At 36.7% G+C, this 17,288-nt stretch overlaps 1 protein-coding gene and 1 pseudogene across 2 annotated transcripts; one reads left to right on the plus strand and one right to left on the minus strand.

The window, feature by feature from the left end:
- Positions 1 to 7,509, plus strand: part of LOC111386178 — a 16,454-nt pseudogene extending 8,945 nt beyond the window's left edge.
- A 445-nt stretch (positions 7,510 to 7,954) lies between these two features.
- LOC111386176 lies at positions 7,955 to 15,193 on the minus strand. Of its 2 annotated transcripts, none has more exons than XM_023010630.1 (4): positions 15,045 to 15,193; positions 13,864 to 14,040; positions 10,839 to 12,083; positions 7,955 to 8,334 (listed from the first exon to the last, which is right to left on the minus strand). In XM_023010630.1, exons 1-4 carry the CDS (start codon positions 15,057 to 15,059, stop codon positions 8,308 to 8,310), a joined length of 1,464 nt encoding a protein of 487 aa, XP_022866398.1. In that variant the 5' UTR covers positions 15,060 to 15,193; the 3' UTR covers positions 7,955 to 8,307. The 2 variants fall into 2 exon arrangements, with proteins under 2 accessions (XP_022866398.1, XP_022866399.1); XM_023010631.1 differs by lacking the exon at positions 15,045 to 15,193 and adding an exon at positions 14,907 to 15,036.
- Positions 15,194 to 17,288: the final 2,095 nt, after the last annotated feature.

Genomic DNA, 17,288 nt, shown 5'->3' on the forward strand with positions numbered 1-17,288 from the left:
CCTCCCACACCAAAGGTGACATCAAGGCAAATAGTAAAATGGACGGACTATACAATCCATTTTTATAGAAAGACGAAGGTTTCAGATCGGATTGATTGTCACAGTGCCAAACAATGGTAGCAAATTGGTTTCGAAGAAGAAAATAAAGATGAAGATGGAAGATGGAAAATGCGAAGCATCCATGCATTTATAGGTGGGTGGAGATGAAGAGACAGAATATAAGCAGCCACATTCTGCCTAGTAAATGGAATTAAATAGCCCAAAGTCTTGAAAAAAGTGGTGGAAATATCAAAAGCAAATGGGCAAGATTTTTAGCACAAAGCAGTTAAATGCTTGAAAAATTGACGACTAAAAAATAAACGTCAAATAAATGCACAAGAAGTTAATATATATGTTCATTAATGATGAACAAAGTTACAAAGGGAAAATCAAATTACAAAAGAAAAATGCATCATATGTCTTAATTACAGTCCACCCCACACTGAACGAATTCGTTCCCTAAGTTTTTCCCAATCCTCGTTCTGCCGAGAGGAAGTGATGTTCAATTCGGTCACGACATCATCATCAACTTCCAACTTCTTGTACTGCTCAACCAAGGACTTAGTTCGCTCAATTCCCTGGGAGGCGTTGCGCTTTTTAGCAGCCATTTTCGCCTTGCAGTCGTCCATTGTGGCTTGAAATTCCTTCATCTGAGCAGCCAAATTAACCATCAAAGAGTTTTCAATCATGACTTCGGAAGAGATTTCTTTCAACTCGTCCTCAAACTTGTTGATCTTCATACGCAAAGATTCTTTCTTAGATACGGCTCGAAGATATTGAGTACTTTTGGCTTTTAGTTCAGCATTCTTGGCCAGCAAAGAAAGGACCTCGGAATGGATAACCTTCAACGTCGCTTTAAAATCGGCAGAAAGATTGAGCGACGGAAGCGTCAGTGCTTGCTCCAACTTCGCATTCAAATGCTCAAGTTTATCCTTGTGTCTGGTAGCACTAGCCCTACCAATGTCCATATCCATGAAGGACACGTACTCAAATATCGACTGCTTGAGGAACTTCAAATCTTCCTCTGAAGAAGCAGCAGGACGATCAGATGGAGCAGGGCGAGACGTCTTGACTTGCCCCCAGGAAGCGAACAAGTCTTGGATAGAATGCACAATCTTGTCAGCATCCTGCAAAGAAAATTGCCAATATTAAAGATTCTCACTACAACGAACAAGATAGAAATAAAAGTGAAGCAAAGATTACCTCATCAATAATAGTGGAAGATGGCATGTCCTCAGCCAAGTCTGCCACCAATGACTCCTCCATTCGTGAGGACTTCCCCTTGTCTGAGCGAGAAGATGTTGCCACAACGGGCAGACTCATAGGATTATCTGCAAAACTCAAGAGCAACAAATCAGAAACCAATAGCACAAGCAAAGGTAAGGTATCAAAAAATTGAATTACCTTCTGCTTCGATGTTTGGGGGGTTGACGCCCTGGGAAGAAAGTGGCTCATCCATGGGTTGTGATGAGGATTCTGGGACTGAAGATGTCTCTTTAAGCGTAGTCCCCTCATCAATCGGTTTGGATGAAGCAGCTTCAGCGGAGGATGATGGAGCAGGAGCTGTCGATGCCAAAGCCTTTGATGGAGAGGCTGAACTTTTCTGAGAAGTCCAAAAAATCATCAGCACACAGAAAAGTTTCAAGTATAGAAAAGTATGCTTGTGAGTAAACCAATTTAATTACCTTCCTCCTGACGATAAGAGGGGTATCATCATCATCATCAACATCATCCTCCAGAATGGGAGATGCTGAGGCTGGCCGTTTACGGCTTGGGGCACTCTTGGCTATAGTAGGCTTGGCAGGGAGAGAAGAAGATGGACGAGTAGACTGTTTAGCACGGCGAGGAGGAGAAGGACTCCGGATGGACAAAGGAGTGACTAAAACAGGAGGAGGGGAAAAAAATGCTCGGTTGGTCTAGTGAATGAAAGGTACGATTGGTATCAGCCGCAAATAATTTGCGCTTCACTGACGGCCAGAGCTGTTCAAAAAGAGGATGGACGGCGTGGCTAGAATTGAATGGGGCTAATGAAAAATAGCTGGTTAAAAGAAGATTGCGAGCATTTATAGCCTCTGCATCCGCCTTATTAATAATATGAAAACGGTCAATTAAGTTCCTTGAATAGCAAGGAGGAACAGCCCAAGTTTGGCCGAAACCAAGCTGGCGAACAAAAAATTGAGGAGCATAAATTTCTACCCCTGCCTTGGCATTGGTCCCAGTTAAAATATCATGAAATAGCTCCCTCCCGGTTAAAAACTGGATCCAAATGAGCAGGGAGGTGCTCGCACTGTCTATAGTGGAGGGGGGATGTACATAGTCTGGAGTCAAAAAAGGAGGAAAAGGAAAAAAGGAAGAGATTGAATCCAAAGAATAAAAGAATGAAAAAATGTCCTTTCTCGACATATTTATAGGAGCCAAAGGCTCCATGGCTAGCCCATAATAGCTAGCAGAGGAGCGAAAAATTGATGGAGCACCAAGCAATGGAAAATAGGATCTCAACAATAGTTGAGTGAACCAAAGAGGTCCACTACCAGTAGGAGATGCACCATTCTTCAATTGAATTTGAAGAGAGGCCATGCCTTTATAAAGGGCAGCCAAAAAGAAAGAACATAAATTCAAAGGCCTGCCACGCGCCAATTTATGCGCTATGGGTAAATAACTCAGGGAAGGCTTTATGCTTGGCACACACAAAACATATTTACAAAGCCAAACTAGAAGAAAAGCCACTCGCTCAGTATGGGAAGGCTCAGCACTTGAATGATTGTGAAGGGTTTGCAGGCTTGAATAAGACTCGGTGTAGTTTCTACCAAACTTTGGGGCACCACCAGAACCAAGATACCAGGAAAAATGGTATCGCCCAAAGGTGGTAGATTCACTAGGGCCCCAACATCCGTTAAAGTAATAGACATGGGGCCAAGAGCGAAAATAAAGGTATTATACTCAAAAGACCAAAAAATCAAAGCAATCGAAAAAAGTGCTGAATGAAAAGTAGGGGGCGAATAGAGATTTCTAACAAATCAGAAATCCTAGCATTATCAAAAAGTGCCTTAGTAGGACCATGACCCACAAGACAAGCATGCCACCTACGGAAAGCTACATCAGATTTAGGCCAAGTGCGAATACCTCTTTCGCGAAGTGGCCCCAGCGGCAGAGAGTTTAGGAATGGAGGGCCTTGAGTACAAGGAAACAGCTGACCCACCGTCGCCTGTTCAACTGCCTCTGCATTGTTGAAGAAGGGACCTAAGTAGAACTCATTGCGTTCGACATCGACGGGCGCGAGAAAACTCGGAGTTATGTATGGACGACTCAGAAGTTTCTGAAAGTCATCAAAACTAAAGGAGTCGCCAGCTTGAGATTGTGAAGTAGCCATTTGAGATGGAACGAAATTTTTCAGAGTTACGTAGCAGGGAAGCAAAAGATGAACAGTAAATCGTGGGAGAGACGCGAAAAATTTGAGGCGTGATTTAATGGTGCAGTGAAATGGCGTGTTTGGGGGTTATAAGGGTTTGCAAAACGACGCACCTTTTTAAGTTATGGAAGAAAACAATGATTGAAATTCTTGGAAATCTCGGATGTTGCTGGAAATACAAAGTAAATATGGCAAAATTTAATAATTATTATTAATTCTGCCATATTGGGGGGTAATTGTTGACACATAAAAATTTAGCCCAATCGAACGGCCCAAGGAATGAAGCTCAATTGGAGGATCCCCAAATCAGATAGCCCAAAGAACGAAGTCCAATCAAACAATTCAAGATGAAGGTCCAAATAGGGAGGCCCAAGAACGCGGTAACGCCATCGCCCAAGTTTGCAAATCGCCCAAAATCTGAGCGAATGAAGTGTCATGCAGTCGCCCAGAACTGTTACTCTACTCTCGTCCAAACCTTCAAGTCGCCCAAAGTCTTAACAAACATAAAGCGTTGTGGTTATCAAGAAGTGCAATTATCAAAGTAGTTATTAAAGCAGCCCTATCACGTTCCACGATTCAAGGAATTCAATCGAAAACGGTTGAACGACGAAGAGTAGTGGCAGCAGTTAAAAAAGGCAGTTTTCATGACAAGCTGGTCATTATGAGGAAAGTGGGCAGTTGCAGAACGATCAAGCAGTTTTTAGGCGGTTGATCACAAAAAAGATCATCCATGGAGTATAAAAAGGAGAAAAGACATAGAGCAAAAGACAGAATCAAAAACTTTCGAACAGAGAACATGTAATTTTAATTTCCTTAGTTTTAGACTTAAACACTTTTTTCAGTAACTCGTGTGCTTGCGCTCCTTGGAGGCATTTTGTTTTTGATTTCCAATTGTAAGGTCATCGCCAATAAAAGAACACCCCTTTTTGGGACTTTGTCTCAAAAGATTTGTCCCTTACACAATCGTCTGATCCCTTTTAATTGTTAGCGACTAACCCGCGCGAAACAGATGTAAAAGGACCAAAGTTCTAGATTATCGAAGTGGGCGTTATCATTATTATTAATGTTTTCTTTTCCTTTCATGTCTTATACGAACTGCATCAATGGGTTTCAAGAGATGGGCAATGGAAAATAAATATCATTGTGTTATGGTCTGAAAGTTCTGATAGTGCTGATGTAATGATCTCTTTATTGTAATATGAAAGATAGTAAATGAAGAGCTACTTTTGGGGTGGATATATTGATTGATTTGTGATGACGAGAAACAAAAAGAGTGACATTCAATCCAGATAAAATAATTTTGGTTACTCTGTTGGGAACTAATTATCCTGATGGAGCACGTACTTATGTGAACAAAGTGAAAAAAGAACTCGTGCTGTGTTATGGGTCATGCATTTTCCTTGGCACTCTGCACTTTAATGCATCAAGGACTTTTTTATTATTTGTGCCTTGTGTCTTACTGGCTTCATTTACTTTTGTTGGTCATGGTTGTTAAAGACTTAGTTACTGGCTTGAACTTGAAGTTAATGGTTTTAACGACTGTTTATAGCAATGTTTTGAAAACTGGACCGGTCAACCTGCAAAAGATTAAGGGTCAAGGTTCAAAAGGTTTAACCGGGGTCAAATCGGATACCACAGTTAAATAAATAAATACACATACAAAGTACTAAATATAACCTTTTTAATTTTAGTATTGCTAGTTCAAAGGAGATATAAATATATGTTTGTTATCCTATATTTAATTTTAAAACCTCAAAAACTAACAATCAGTATGACCAAATAATTGGCTTTGTTCAAAATTCAAATCAAAATTGTTTTTGCCTAATATTTTTGCTGGGGGGCATTTAAACTTTGTGCAAATAATTCCAATTGCTTGTTTGGCAATTGGGCACATCTTGTATCCCACATCAGATGTTGAACATCATATTGGATGGAGGAGTGTCTTTAAAAGGACAGCACTTGTAAAAAATCTAAATTGGGCTTGCTATAGCATTGTAAGAGCCCATCAAAACAGTTGAAAATTTTGTAAAAGATTAACTTTAACAACCGGTGTAACCATGACCGGTTTTTCGATTCACGGTTAAACAAGCCTGTTTTATTACTGTTACTATTATATGACCAGACCAGATTTGAGGCCGTTTTCCTGATTTTACAGGTTGAACCGGCCGGTCCGGTCTGATTTTTATACCAGTGGTTTATAGTACATTGGTTGTACTATGCATTTCTTGTTTTTCCAACTTAAATCCCTTGAGACCGGCCACGAATACATTCACATTGCTTTTGTTTATTTACATGATTTGTATATCTTGTAATATCAAGATCTGATTTGTCTATAATGAATATAAGAGTCTGCCTTGAAATTGTACTATATCTGCCTCTCTAATTCATATCTTAACTTGGCACTATTATGTGATGCAGTTGGTGTCATCGCATCTTCCCAATCCAAGCTATTTGTAGTTTAGATGAGAATGAAATTCGTGGTACTGTGTCGAAGCCTGTTACTCAGTTTGTAACAGATAAAAAAGAATGAACTTGCACAACCTTTGAAGGTATGCTTTATTTCTCATGCTTCGTGAAGATTGCTCGTGTATGATGTATTTGAATGTGGAGGATGGTATGTGCATGAAGAAAAGCGGGAATGGGTGATTGATCTTCATAACAAACAAATGAAAATCTTTGCATCAAGATTATGAAGTTCATAATACTCATAAACTAATTTTAGGACGTTTTGCAAATGTTTTATTTCTAGCGCCGTCTCAGATCTTTCATCACTCCACTTACATGCTCCCGCAAGATGGTGGCTCGTTTGAGCAGACCAATCTTGAAATTCGTGTGCTCATTTTAGAGACTTAATCGGATCGAATCGCTCGTTGGAGCTTAATGGGCTCTGATACCATGTTAAGACTTGGGGTCCATCTTAATAAGGTCAACCTTATTAAGAGAAGTGTCCCAATCCTTTATATATTGGTCATTGTTTAGGTATTTTACCGATGTGGGATTATATTCCCGGATTTTGAAAGTTCTCACTGTAAGTTCAGGCAAAATATACATTTAGTGAAACATCTAGTTGATTAAGAAAAGACCCGTTTTTCAATACCATTCATTCTTTTAAATTATTCAATAACACCATGTATTTAGTTTCCTTGTGCTGCCCCAACTTTGAGTGGTAATTTTGACTTATTATCGTGGATAGACCCATATGGAACTAATGACATTGTAGTTTGCAGTTGGATATAACAGGAGGGATTGAGGAGACAGACGATAAAAACTACAAAAACAGATTCTTCGAATTCCGATGCATAATCTATGTTAGACCGCCAAAAAATGCTTTACCATTGTGGCCGCAGCAGTTAAAGATGCTTGATAGACCCCCAATCCCATAGCTGCAACCAGGTCATCTATATTCCAGAAGGTTCATTTAGTTTGTTAGAGGGTCAAAAGTGTCGCAAGCTATAGTAAGGAATTGCCTATAAATCGAAGTGGGGAAATAACAGGCAAAGCGGACAAAAAGACATTGTGAAGCATCAAGTGGAGAGATCAGACCTCTCGAATAGCCTGGGAATTGTCTTTCATTTAGTTCAGTGTCATCAGTTCATTTACAGCGAGTTAAAAGCTTTCTGTCAATCGATAAACAATACATATTTCACTACATTTCATTACTGTTATCTTCTAGCAAACTCCCATGATCTAGGCTAATACTTCCTGGATAATATATTCGCAGGGCTTCCAGTAGAGCAGCAACAGCAGCCAATCCACAGGAAATTACTCAGCAACTTTAGGGTCCTAACAATGCTGTTCCAGATTCAATCGTGGAACTGAATTGCCTTAGAGGTGGAGATAAGTTTTGCAAATCAATAGTCCCTTTTGTATTTTCCATTTACTGAACTCATAATTCCTTGCAGTTTCATGTGCTTCTTGAGTTATAGCCAATTTCTGGGATCCCTGGCAAGTCTGTAGTAGTATCTGTATCTGTTCTTCGTGCCCTAGTTGACACAAAACCACAGCTCGGCATCAGGGCATTGGTATCAGATTCAAAGCAAAAGAATGGGAAGGAAACCTAATCATGATGCTGTTCTTGAATACATATTTTGTAACTGACCAAAATAACTATGTTCTTCCAGACTGATGGTCTAGGCTGGCCGGTTATGGCTATCTCGGATATCAATGAAGCGAGGATTCAATAACAATTAGGGACTTGTCATTTAATCTGCATTTTAGAATTACTTTTGTTACTGTAATTTGGAATAATTTGGTTCAGCATTTAGCAAATCATCCAACTTACAGTGTTTCATTGTTATCAAGAACGAAAACTGTACAATTTTTTTGTTTGGTATCTATGTTACGTATTTGTGTATATGTTACCTGGTGAGCAGCCAGTTGGACAACATTTGTTACTAAAGTTATTAGCTCGAGAAGTATGAAATGCATCATTGTTCGACTAAAACTACAACCTGCATCGCCTACCAACCGTACCTCTATTTAAGTTATTTGATACATTCGAAAATATAATTCAAGTTCCACAATATTTTTATAGATGATTCATCAGAAATGCAACGACAGGAGAAAGACGATAGCAATAATTTACATACCACTTTGTAAAATGGAAAATATCTCGTCAACAAAAAATCGAAACTCTCTGGCAAAAGACATCTAAAGTTGGCAACATTTTAAGGTACTAGAATTGAGACACTGGAAACTACAGGCAATGGTAACACTTTATGCGATTAGAATTCCAACTCTCTTAAATATAAATGGTCAGCTTCATGGATGGTCTGCATCTTCACGACCAGATCCCTGAAAATTTTATCATTCGCCTTTCCAGCATTCTTCATGGAAGGATGAAATTCAGGCATTTACAGCTACCACTTCTTAGACAGAGATAAAAGCTGTCGTATAAAAACACGAAACATGAAGTCCATGAGATAAAAAAGCACAAAAGTACGTTTATCGAGACACCATATAACGCAAAGAAAATCATTCGCTCAATGCAAATTCACCATATCCTATACCAAATGCCATTCACAAAAGCATCAATGATTGACTACTTTAAAAGGAAAGATGAACAATGAAAACAACTGGAATCCTCACCATGTATTTGCTTCAATTACATACAACCTTTTTTTCTTTCTTAGAGAACCCGAACTATAGCACATAAAGTTGAAGTATGTTTCTCCTATCTCATTGACAAGCACACAAAATAAATAAAGAAAGAGAGAAAAAAGGGCATATAAATATTTGAAAGATGGATAGAGAGCCTATTACTAAGAGAAACCCGACTTGACAAAACATTGCCACTGAAGTTTCATGTAGGAGACTAAATCTTCAACTATGCAGACACATCTTCCATGAAGCTAAATTCATCAACAATTTATTAATTAGGCCTGGACATGTTACTTGTGGTCTTCTTTTTCCCCGAGTCCATATTACTCATAATTCACTCTCCTCTTAAGAGCGATCCATCATTCTGTTTAATTACATGGACCTTATTAAAGATTTTCCAGATATTATTTTTCTAAATTTTCAGATTCAAAAGCAATTGTGCATTGTTATTAGGGTGATTTACCGACTTTGGTTGGAGAGAAAAATTGGATGGGAAACAAGGTTGAAGCAATCTTGATGGAGGAAACAGGTTTGGAAAATATGGTGGAAAAAGTTTTCATACCTTTTTTTTTACACACTTCCCCCTATAAAAGGGGGGAAAAAAAAAAAAAAAAAAACACTTCTGCTCAAGAGATGTTGGGCAAGGCCACTTGCAATTTTTGGTAACATTTTGTATGCAACAAATATTTAGCTGATATGCTTCTTACCAAATTGGGGTCTGGCATTACTATGGATGACAAGGTTTTGTTGCATTTGGCTTTTACAGGCATTAAATTGTCCATTTTTGGATGCCTAGAAATGCTAGGCTTGGTTTGATGTTTTGAGGGGTGGGGAGGGGGGTCTTAACTTTTAACCCTTGTGGTTTATGGGACAGAAAGATTTTCCTATTTTCCCTCTGGGCTAAGACTTAAATTGCTTTCGGCATCTATATTCTAGTAAATTTCACTTTCACAATCTATATTCTAGTAACGGTCAAAAAGTAAAGAAGCACCCTTTTATCCAAATAAATCTATGTTTAACCAACAAAAATATTTGCAAGACCCAATAGAAACTGATATGGCAACAATAGGTTGTTCTGTTTATTCTGAAACTTAGTTTATAGAGTTTGAAACAGTATAGCACTAAAAATTGCAATTTCAAGTCAAAATTGGTATATAAGTTTTCTATATTTCCATTCCTAGGTAGTATTGAATTACATGGGAAATTATATCAGAAATCTTACTATTGTATGCCACCATGAATTAAAATACATAATCATTAACCAAATTTGGTGTAGAAATGGCAACCTACATATATAGTCATTAACCAAATTTTGGTGTATAAATGATAACCTACAACTAAGCTAAGCAGTAGGGACATGCATTGAAACACGACATGACACGGCATGACATGTAGATGTGTGGTTCTTCAAAAAGTAGGACATGGACAAGTCGAGGAAACGTTGACTAGTTTAATACAACATTAATTAATTTATTTTTTATTAACTTTTTATTTAAACTGGTTATACGCATTTTTGGGTTGAATAAAAATAAGAATGACCCCAAAAGAAAAAATAAAAAAATTTATCATCATATAGACAGAAACTACAAATTATACAAACAAAGAATAAAATGATTTTAAAACAATTAAAAAAAAAAAATAGCTTGCTCACACATTTCCCCTCACATTTCATTTCCCAGTCCCACCCACATATTTCCCCTCCCAACCATGCATTCATCAGTCTCTTTTAACATTTTCCTTCTTTCCTAGCTAGCGGCCACCTCTTTAAACATTTCGTCTTTAGGTTTTTAGGTTTCGTTCTTGCCTGGCAGTCAGCCCCATCTCCTCTTCCATAGTCATGGATCAGGACCCATCATGACTGTGCCATTGGCCAGTGCTTTAGGAAACACTATTTCATTTCAGGTTACTTTCGATTATTTGGTTTTGCCTTGTCGGAGCAGGGTTGGTGCCGTGTCGGCAACACACCTGGTTTTTAAAAGAAAAGGGCACACCTAATCTGTCCAACACATGTCCGAGTGTGTCTGCATGAGTTGGCATCCAATACGTTTTGGGAACTGATGATCTAGCTCCGACACTTTTGGCAACAAGGTAAATTTTTGAGTTTCTAATACACATACAGAGCAGAGCAACTAGGCTAGCAGTCTCACAGACCAAGAATCAAAAGAAGAGAGGAATAAGGAATTCACGTATGCCAACGTGCAGCAATTTTATCCAAGCAATAGTGATTGTATACATAAACAGGCATATGCATGCACAAACCCACACACACACAAGGACATGAACTTCCAACCTGACGAGCAACTAGTGCTAATGGCAGATCGTCTTCAAATGATTCGGTTTCCAAGCTTGGCTTCTGCAGATCTAGGTCCTGATTACCATTTTGATTATTCCCTGATTGTCTTTCCAAATTATCAGTTTCAAGAGACAAATTCACATCAGCTCCACTTGAATTCTGTCTCTTCCGCTTCCTCTGAAATGTGTACTTAATAACTCTTTCCCTTCTAGCTTGATCAGGATACCCACTAGTAATATCAGAAGAGTTTGACACCAAATCGTTCGCTAGCAAATTTTCAGCATCCAGTTTATCGCATGGGGTCCTTGAACTCTCTGCAGGTTCAGTTTCCTGTCTCAAAAGCAGCAAATTTTCAATCAATGCTTCATCCTGGCACATTCGCTCTTCAGCATCACAGCATTCCACAATAACTGCTTCCTTTTCAGAAGATTCTGCGCATCTTGTCTGAATTCCTGGTTGAGGTTTATGCAGGAACCATCTTGGAGCCATCTTGGAAAGATTCTCACCTGAATTAGCATCAATTACCTGAATAGGTTTCAGTTGCACATCAGATTGATCCCCATGTGGGGATGTTAAATATTTCCTTCGCCTGATAGCTCTTTTCCTTTTCCAAACGAAAGATTCAGTTCTGGTAAGCTTGACACCCGCTAATAGATTCGTCTCACGATCACTTAAAATTTTAGTCCCATGAGCTGGTTCTATAAAGGTATCTTTACCCTCTTCAAGCCCTCTGACACTTGTATCCATCACTTTATCATGTTTCCCAGAACAATATGATTCTCCATCCAACAGATTCCTTTCACATGCACGAATTCTATACGTGCACCCCTTTCGGTACAATCCAGATTCTTTCTTTCTCAGTATTATAGAAGGCAAATCTGGACTTCCAATACATGAATTGTTCATACTAAGTGTCTTGTTGTAGCACTTCTGAACCTTGTGTGTCTGGTAAGGATGTAGAATCCTAACATCAGAAGTTCCAGAGGATTCATTCTGTAAATTTGGTTCAACAAATGTAACGGATTGAGCAGAATATATTCTATCTGGTATTTCTCTTGGACAAGCATAATCAGGTTCATCTACTAACAGCATGTTTTTGTTTTTCACCCGCTCCAGTTCAGCCTGCACCTCTCTCAACTCTTCTCTGAGATCTTTGACAATATCCTCTGCTTCCTGGAGCTGAGCTTCAACTTCTTCAATCTTCTTCTGCTGATTCGAAGATGTTGCTTCTGCTTCCCTTATCTAAAGTTTGGTCATATGTCAACACATTAAATGAAGAGATATATTAAAATATAGATCAATATGTGTATGTGACTATATGGTGTATATAGAGTCAGAACAAAGTTCAAACTTTGCAGTAAATCTGTCTCCATACAAGGGGTGACAAAATAAATCAAAGGAATGTAAATCTTCTCAGTTCACTAATTTTAGGGATTTATGAGGAATATGAAGGACAGGCACATAATCTAACTATCACAAACTTCACCCGTAGAAGGAAATAGAATGGGATTAAAATTTAAGCCCACATTTGGAATGAAAACAGAAAAAAGGAACCTACTTAAAGAGCAATTAGGATCAAGAAGAATGAACAAACTCACTATTCTTTTGACACATAGTTTGCAAGCTCGTTTGTAAACACTTATGGATATGTTACTTTTTTCTTGATTCTAAGTTTAAAAAGTTACCTATTTTGAAAATAACTCTTACCTTGCTATCAAAATAAGTAATTCACTTATTTTGGAAAAATTATTTGTTTTAAAACTTATTTATTTTCTCATATGTAAACTTTTTCAATTTAGCCAAACATGGTACCAGTTTGAATTTCATCATTTGAAGTTCAAAATATTGTTGCTTCATCTCGAGATATTCACAGTCAATATTAACGAGAGGCATAATTATGAGCGAGGTGGAAGAAACATAATTACATCTTTAATAATTGACATTTGCTACTTGGTTTATGGAAGTTCTTTAATTCCTGAACCTGAGTTTATTAGAATTATTTATTCATGCCTTTGTGCCACAAGAAAAATGTAAATGATGACAATAGACCAAAGATGTTCACGGTGAAACTTACTGATAAAGGAAGTTAATAATTTGCATAGAACTAATACAAAAATGTTATAACATAACATATTACCAAACATTATGGATAAGGATAAATGCAATTATTACTTAACCGTTACTTCACCAAACAGAATGAATAACAGTCAAAACAATGTATCAAAAAAACAAGTGGTCCATGTAAGTAGCGGTGTCACTTGGCAGTTTGATATTATTAGTTAACCGTTACTCCTAGCAAACATTTCCACAAAAGGCAGCAATAGATGAATAACGGTCCAAACAGCATACCAAAAAGACGTGTTCGTAGCAGTGTCATGCCATTTGGCAGTTCAATTTGATCACCGAATCCAAATGTGTAATGGCAGTTCTTTTGGTGCCAAAATGATAATAAATATTTCCCACCAAGCACATAACACATTTTCAAAATCTTGTTATACGAAAGAAGATATATTATAATTGGATATGTTGCCGCTACAAGAGAATTTACAGTCAAGACAAAAAATAAAGTAAACAGATAACAAACTTTTCAACATTCCTATCATGTCGTCATAGGCTGAGGGCAATCCATCAACCCATAAGAGAGACAACAGAAACAAAAGATCCATGCTTATACCAATTTATGATTATTAAGAGTCCTTTTGTTGACTAATTTACAAAGAACAAAATTCCAAGCCAACAACAGAATTCTTTTTAATATTAAACCAAACAAATGAACACTAAAGAAAGTAACACAAAAACAGAACCCACACTAAGGAACCAAAAACAAGAGATGACATTCGACCAATGCAAAATCCAATCAAGCACATTTATTCAGTAAAATCATCAAAGTTAAATATTCGAACTCAAATTAGGGTACTATCCCATACTTATCCACTCTTTCTTCTTTTACTTAAGGACCCACCCTCAGAACATAAAACAAGGCGAAGAGACAGAAATGTTGATATCAAATCCATTTATTCACCTCAGAATCCATCATTTGTTTAAGGCGTAGTAGCATTCGCAGCCCTTCCTCTTTTGCAACCTTCAGCTCATGCTGATACCGAGCTACCTTAGTTTCTGATGACATAATCCTGGCTGCTGCCTCCTTCGTGGTGTTCAACATTATATCTGCATATGCCATCTTCAACGCTGTCAATCTCTGCACCCCAACAGGAAAAAAAAATTGCACTGAGAAACTCGTGCACATTTATATGTGTCAACAAGAAACAACCAAGACAATTAAGATCCAAGAAATGTTCAAAAAATATCAAAATCTAGCCGTATATTTTAGACTTGAAACATTAAAAGCAGTAAATGAATAATAAAAAACATGCCGCCAAAGATACTATAAATTGTAAATCAAAGTAAAAATGAAAACAAAATAGACCATCATCTTCTGAAAACATCAAAATTTTTTAGGAACTTTAAAACACCATAGATGCCCAGATACAAAAATAATCAAGATAACAGGAAGAATCAAGAGTTAAAGATGTACATAAAACTGGAAAAAAAAATCAGAACTCAAACTTTCTAACAAGAAAAAGAAGTGAGTGAATTTCAACAAAACCGCAGACACACAAACATAAATATACATTTAAAAAAAAAAAAAAAAAAAAAAAAAAACCGAAGTGAAATTGAAAATAAATCTCAACATAAGATCAAAACCCAACCCCATTTTTATACAAAGATCGAACTCTGGAAGGAAAAGGAAAAAAAGTAAACAAAACAACGATAAAGAAATCAGGAATCAGTTAGGTAGTTGGTGGATTGTTCGAAAAATAAACTGGTTGCACCGCCGTAGAGACGATGCTTATAGGTTGCAGAATTCAAAAAATAGGGGACGGCGAAAATCTAACTCGACGGCCTTCATTTATTGATTTCCTCCACAACGAGAAGTTAAAAAATTTCAACACTGACTCACAAACAATAACATACATTCATGAAAACACACAGAATCGAAGTAAAAAAATAATAAAGCTCAAAACAAGATCAAAATCAAACTCCATTTTCATGTCAAAATTGAACCTTGAAAAAAAGTGACAACCGATTAAGGGAATCAGTTAGGTAGTTGATGGGTGTTGGTTAAAATATAAAAGCAGCTGCACAGCCGCAGAGTGTGGTTATGGGAGGCGGAGTTCATCAAATGGAGTGGTGAAAATTTACCTCGACATCCTCCATTTTATCAGTTCCTCAAAAATCAGAAGAGTCTGATTAAGGTTTTCGAACCAAAGAGTGCGTTTCTGGTTTTTTCTTTCTCAAAACAGCTGTCTGTTACAAACTGAAACTCCTGTTTCTTTTATATTACTGATTTACCCTTGAAGAAGAATTGGTTTAACGGGAATGCCACTATTTATCACGATCGGGGCCGTTCAAGTTTTTGGGTTTGAAACTTTGAATAATTATTGCAATTTCAATCCAAATAATATTAGATGATTGGTTAAATGAAATGAGTCATTTAATTTTACATATTAATTAATGTCATATTAACGTTATCAAAATTGGAGTTGCAATCTCAATGGAATTAAATAGAATTACCTTTTGTATTTTAGACAGTGCCATCATATGAGCCCACAGCCCAACACTTAGATGACGTGGCAGATAAAATGGTAACACGTGGCTCGGTGTATGGAATAGCTTTTGGAGGGAAAAAGATGGATTTTGATACTTGTACACCGGGTTTGACATCCCGGTGTATCGATCCCTCACAACAAAGGAGTGCCTACGTTGAATAAAAAAATCGTGGACCCTCTATTGTGAGAGGGTCGGTCAACCTTGATGTACGAGTAGCATGGACCGAAAAAGATACCGTGGGGTACATGGAGGGTTTTCCAGCCCCATTAATTTTTGGGTGCAAAAGTAATTTAATTTTCTTTAGCCAAACTACCATTATAGTTTGAAAATGAAAATCAGACATCTAACTTAAGAGGAATATATATAGTCGTCCTCGTTTTTTAATTTTTTTTTTCAATTTTTTTTTCAATCATACATTTCATGACGTCCACAATTTTTATCAATTTTTCAACAATACATTTCACGAACTTCAATCAAAATCTATTAAAAATTTAATTTTATCCAAACCAAATAGAGACATAATATCACATTTGATATTAGTCGTGAAAACTAAGGATAAAACTATAAAAAAAAATATATTTTATCTATTTTCGAAGCAGAGTAACTCTTGTCCTAGTGGAATCGAGAATACATTTTTAAGTTTTAATATTAGTCGTGAAAACTAAGGATAAAACTATAAAAAAAATATTTTATATATTTTATTTTAACTACAAGTCGAACCTTTAATTAATAACCTCAATCTAGTTTTTATAACTCAAGCATATTTCCTTACTATAGCTCAATACAATTTTCATGCAATAAGTCCACATCGAGTTTCATTTCTCAAATTATTTTAAATTTTAAAATAGTTGATAATGTCATTTTTAAGTTGCATTTCTTCCAAGTCAACAAAACCATTGACCCGGCATTTGAATTACAATGATTTTGTAGTGAAATTTCAAATTTACCCCTACTTGAGAATTTGCAATTGGCCCAATTCCAATCTGATCCCTTAAATCCATTGTTGATCCAACAAAGGAAACCAAGCCCACTTCACAAGAATTTTGCAAGCCAGTCTTATTGGGCTAACTCTAAGATAAAAGCTAATTTACTTTAGAAAATTAATATTTAAGATCACCCAAACATGTTTATCTTTAAAAATTCCTTTAAAGTAATTTTTTTTTTCCCAAGCCAAATTTATTCACATTTGGTTTAGATAAAAATCAAATTTTTTAGTAAATTTTGATAAATATTGATTAAATGTGTGGTTGAAAGATTGTGGATCTCATGAAATGTATGGTTAAAATTAATTGTCGACTTTCACTTATATTTTAATCAAAAATTTTAGTGAAATCAAACAGGGTACAGGGCCAAAGTTTATAAACCACATGACTACATCAAAATGATCCTTTCCGAAAAATGGCACAAAGTGAGGCCTTAAGGAGATGAAATTTACGCACTAAAATGATAGATATAAGATGACCTCTTCACATGATTTTACCACAACAGCAAAGATATGAGTGAATATAAAAAGAAAATGAGATGAATATGAACTTGTGGGCTTTTCGATTTCTATAATATGACTCCAAAATCTCCATTTAATTCTTCAAAATGGCTCAAATTCATACACAGAGATTAAATTCATATCATTATTGCACTTCAACATATTCTTGAGTTTTAGGAATGCTTTTTATTTTCGATTCTGCAGCGAGGGAAATGAAGTTGGTGTTGGAAAAAATAATTAGTTGCAGTAGTGATCTGAACAATATAATGCAGAAATATAAAACTTATCGTCCGATCGAGTCTCGTGACAGCGCGATGTCCTAAAGTGAAATTGCCCGTCAATAATTGCTACGA

This window comes from Olea europaea, unplaced genomic scaffold (assembly GCF_002742605.1).
Source record: "Olea europaea var. sylvestris unplaced genomic scaffold, O_europaea_v1 scaffold3447, whole genome shotgun sequence".
NCBI lineage: Eukaryota > Viridiplantae > Streptophyta > Magnoliopsida > Lamiales > Oleaceae > Olea > Olea europaea.

Excerpts from the sequence above, each read along its gene's own strand:
- LOC111386176 (XM_023010630.1), bottom strand. Across the intron at positions 12,084-13,863 it reads AACAAATGATGGATTCTGAG|ATAAGGGAAGCAGAAGCAAC; the intron begins GTGAATAAATGG and ends ACCAAACTTTAG. Across the intron at positions 8,335-10,838 it reads TAGCACTAGTTGCTCGTCAG|CTTTTATCTCTGTCTAAGAA; the intron begins GTTGGAAGTTCA and ends TTTATACGACAG.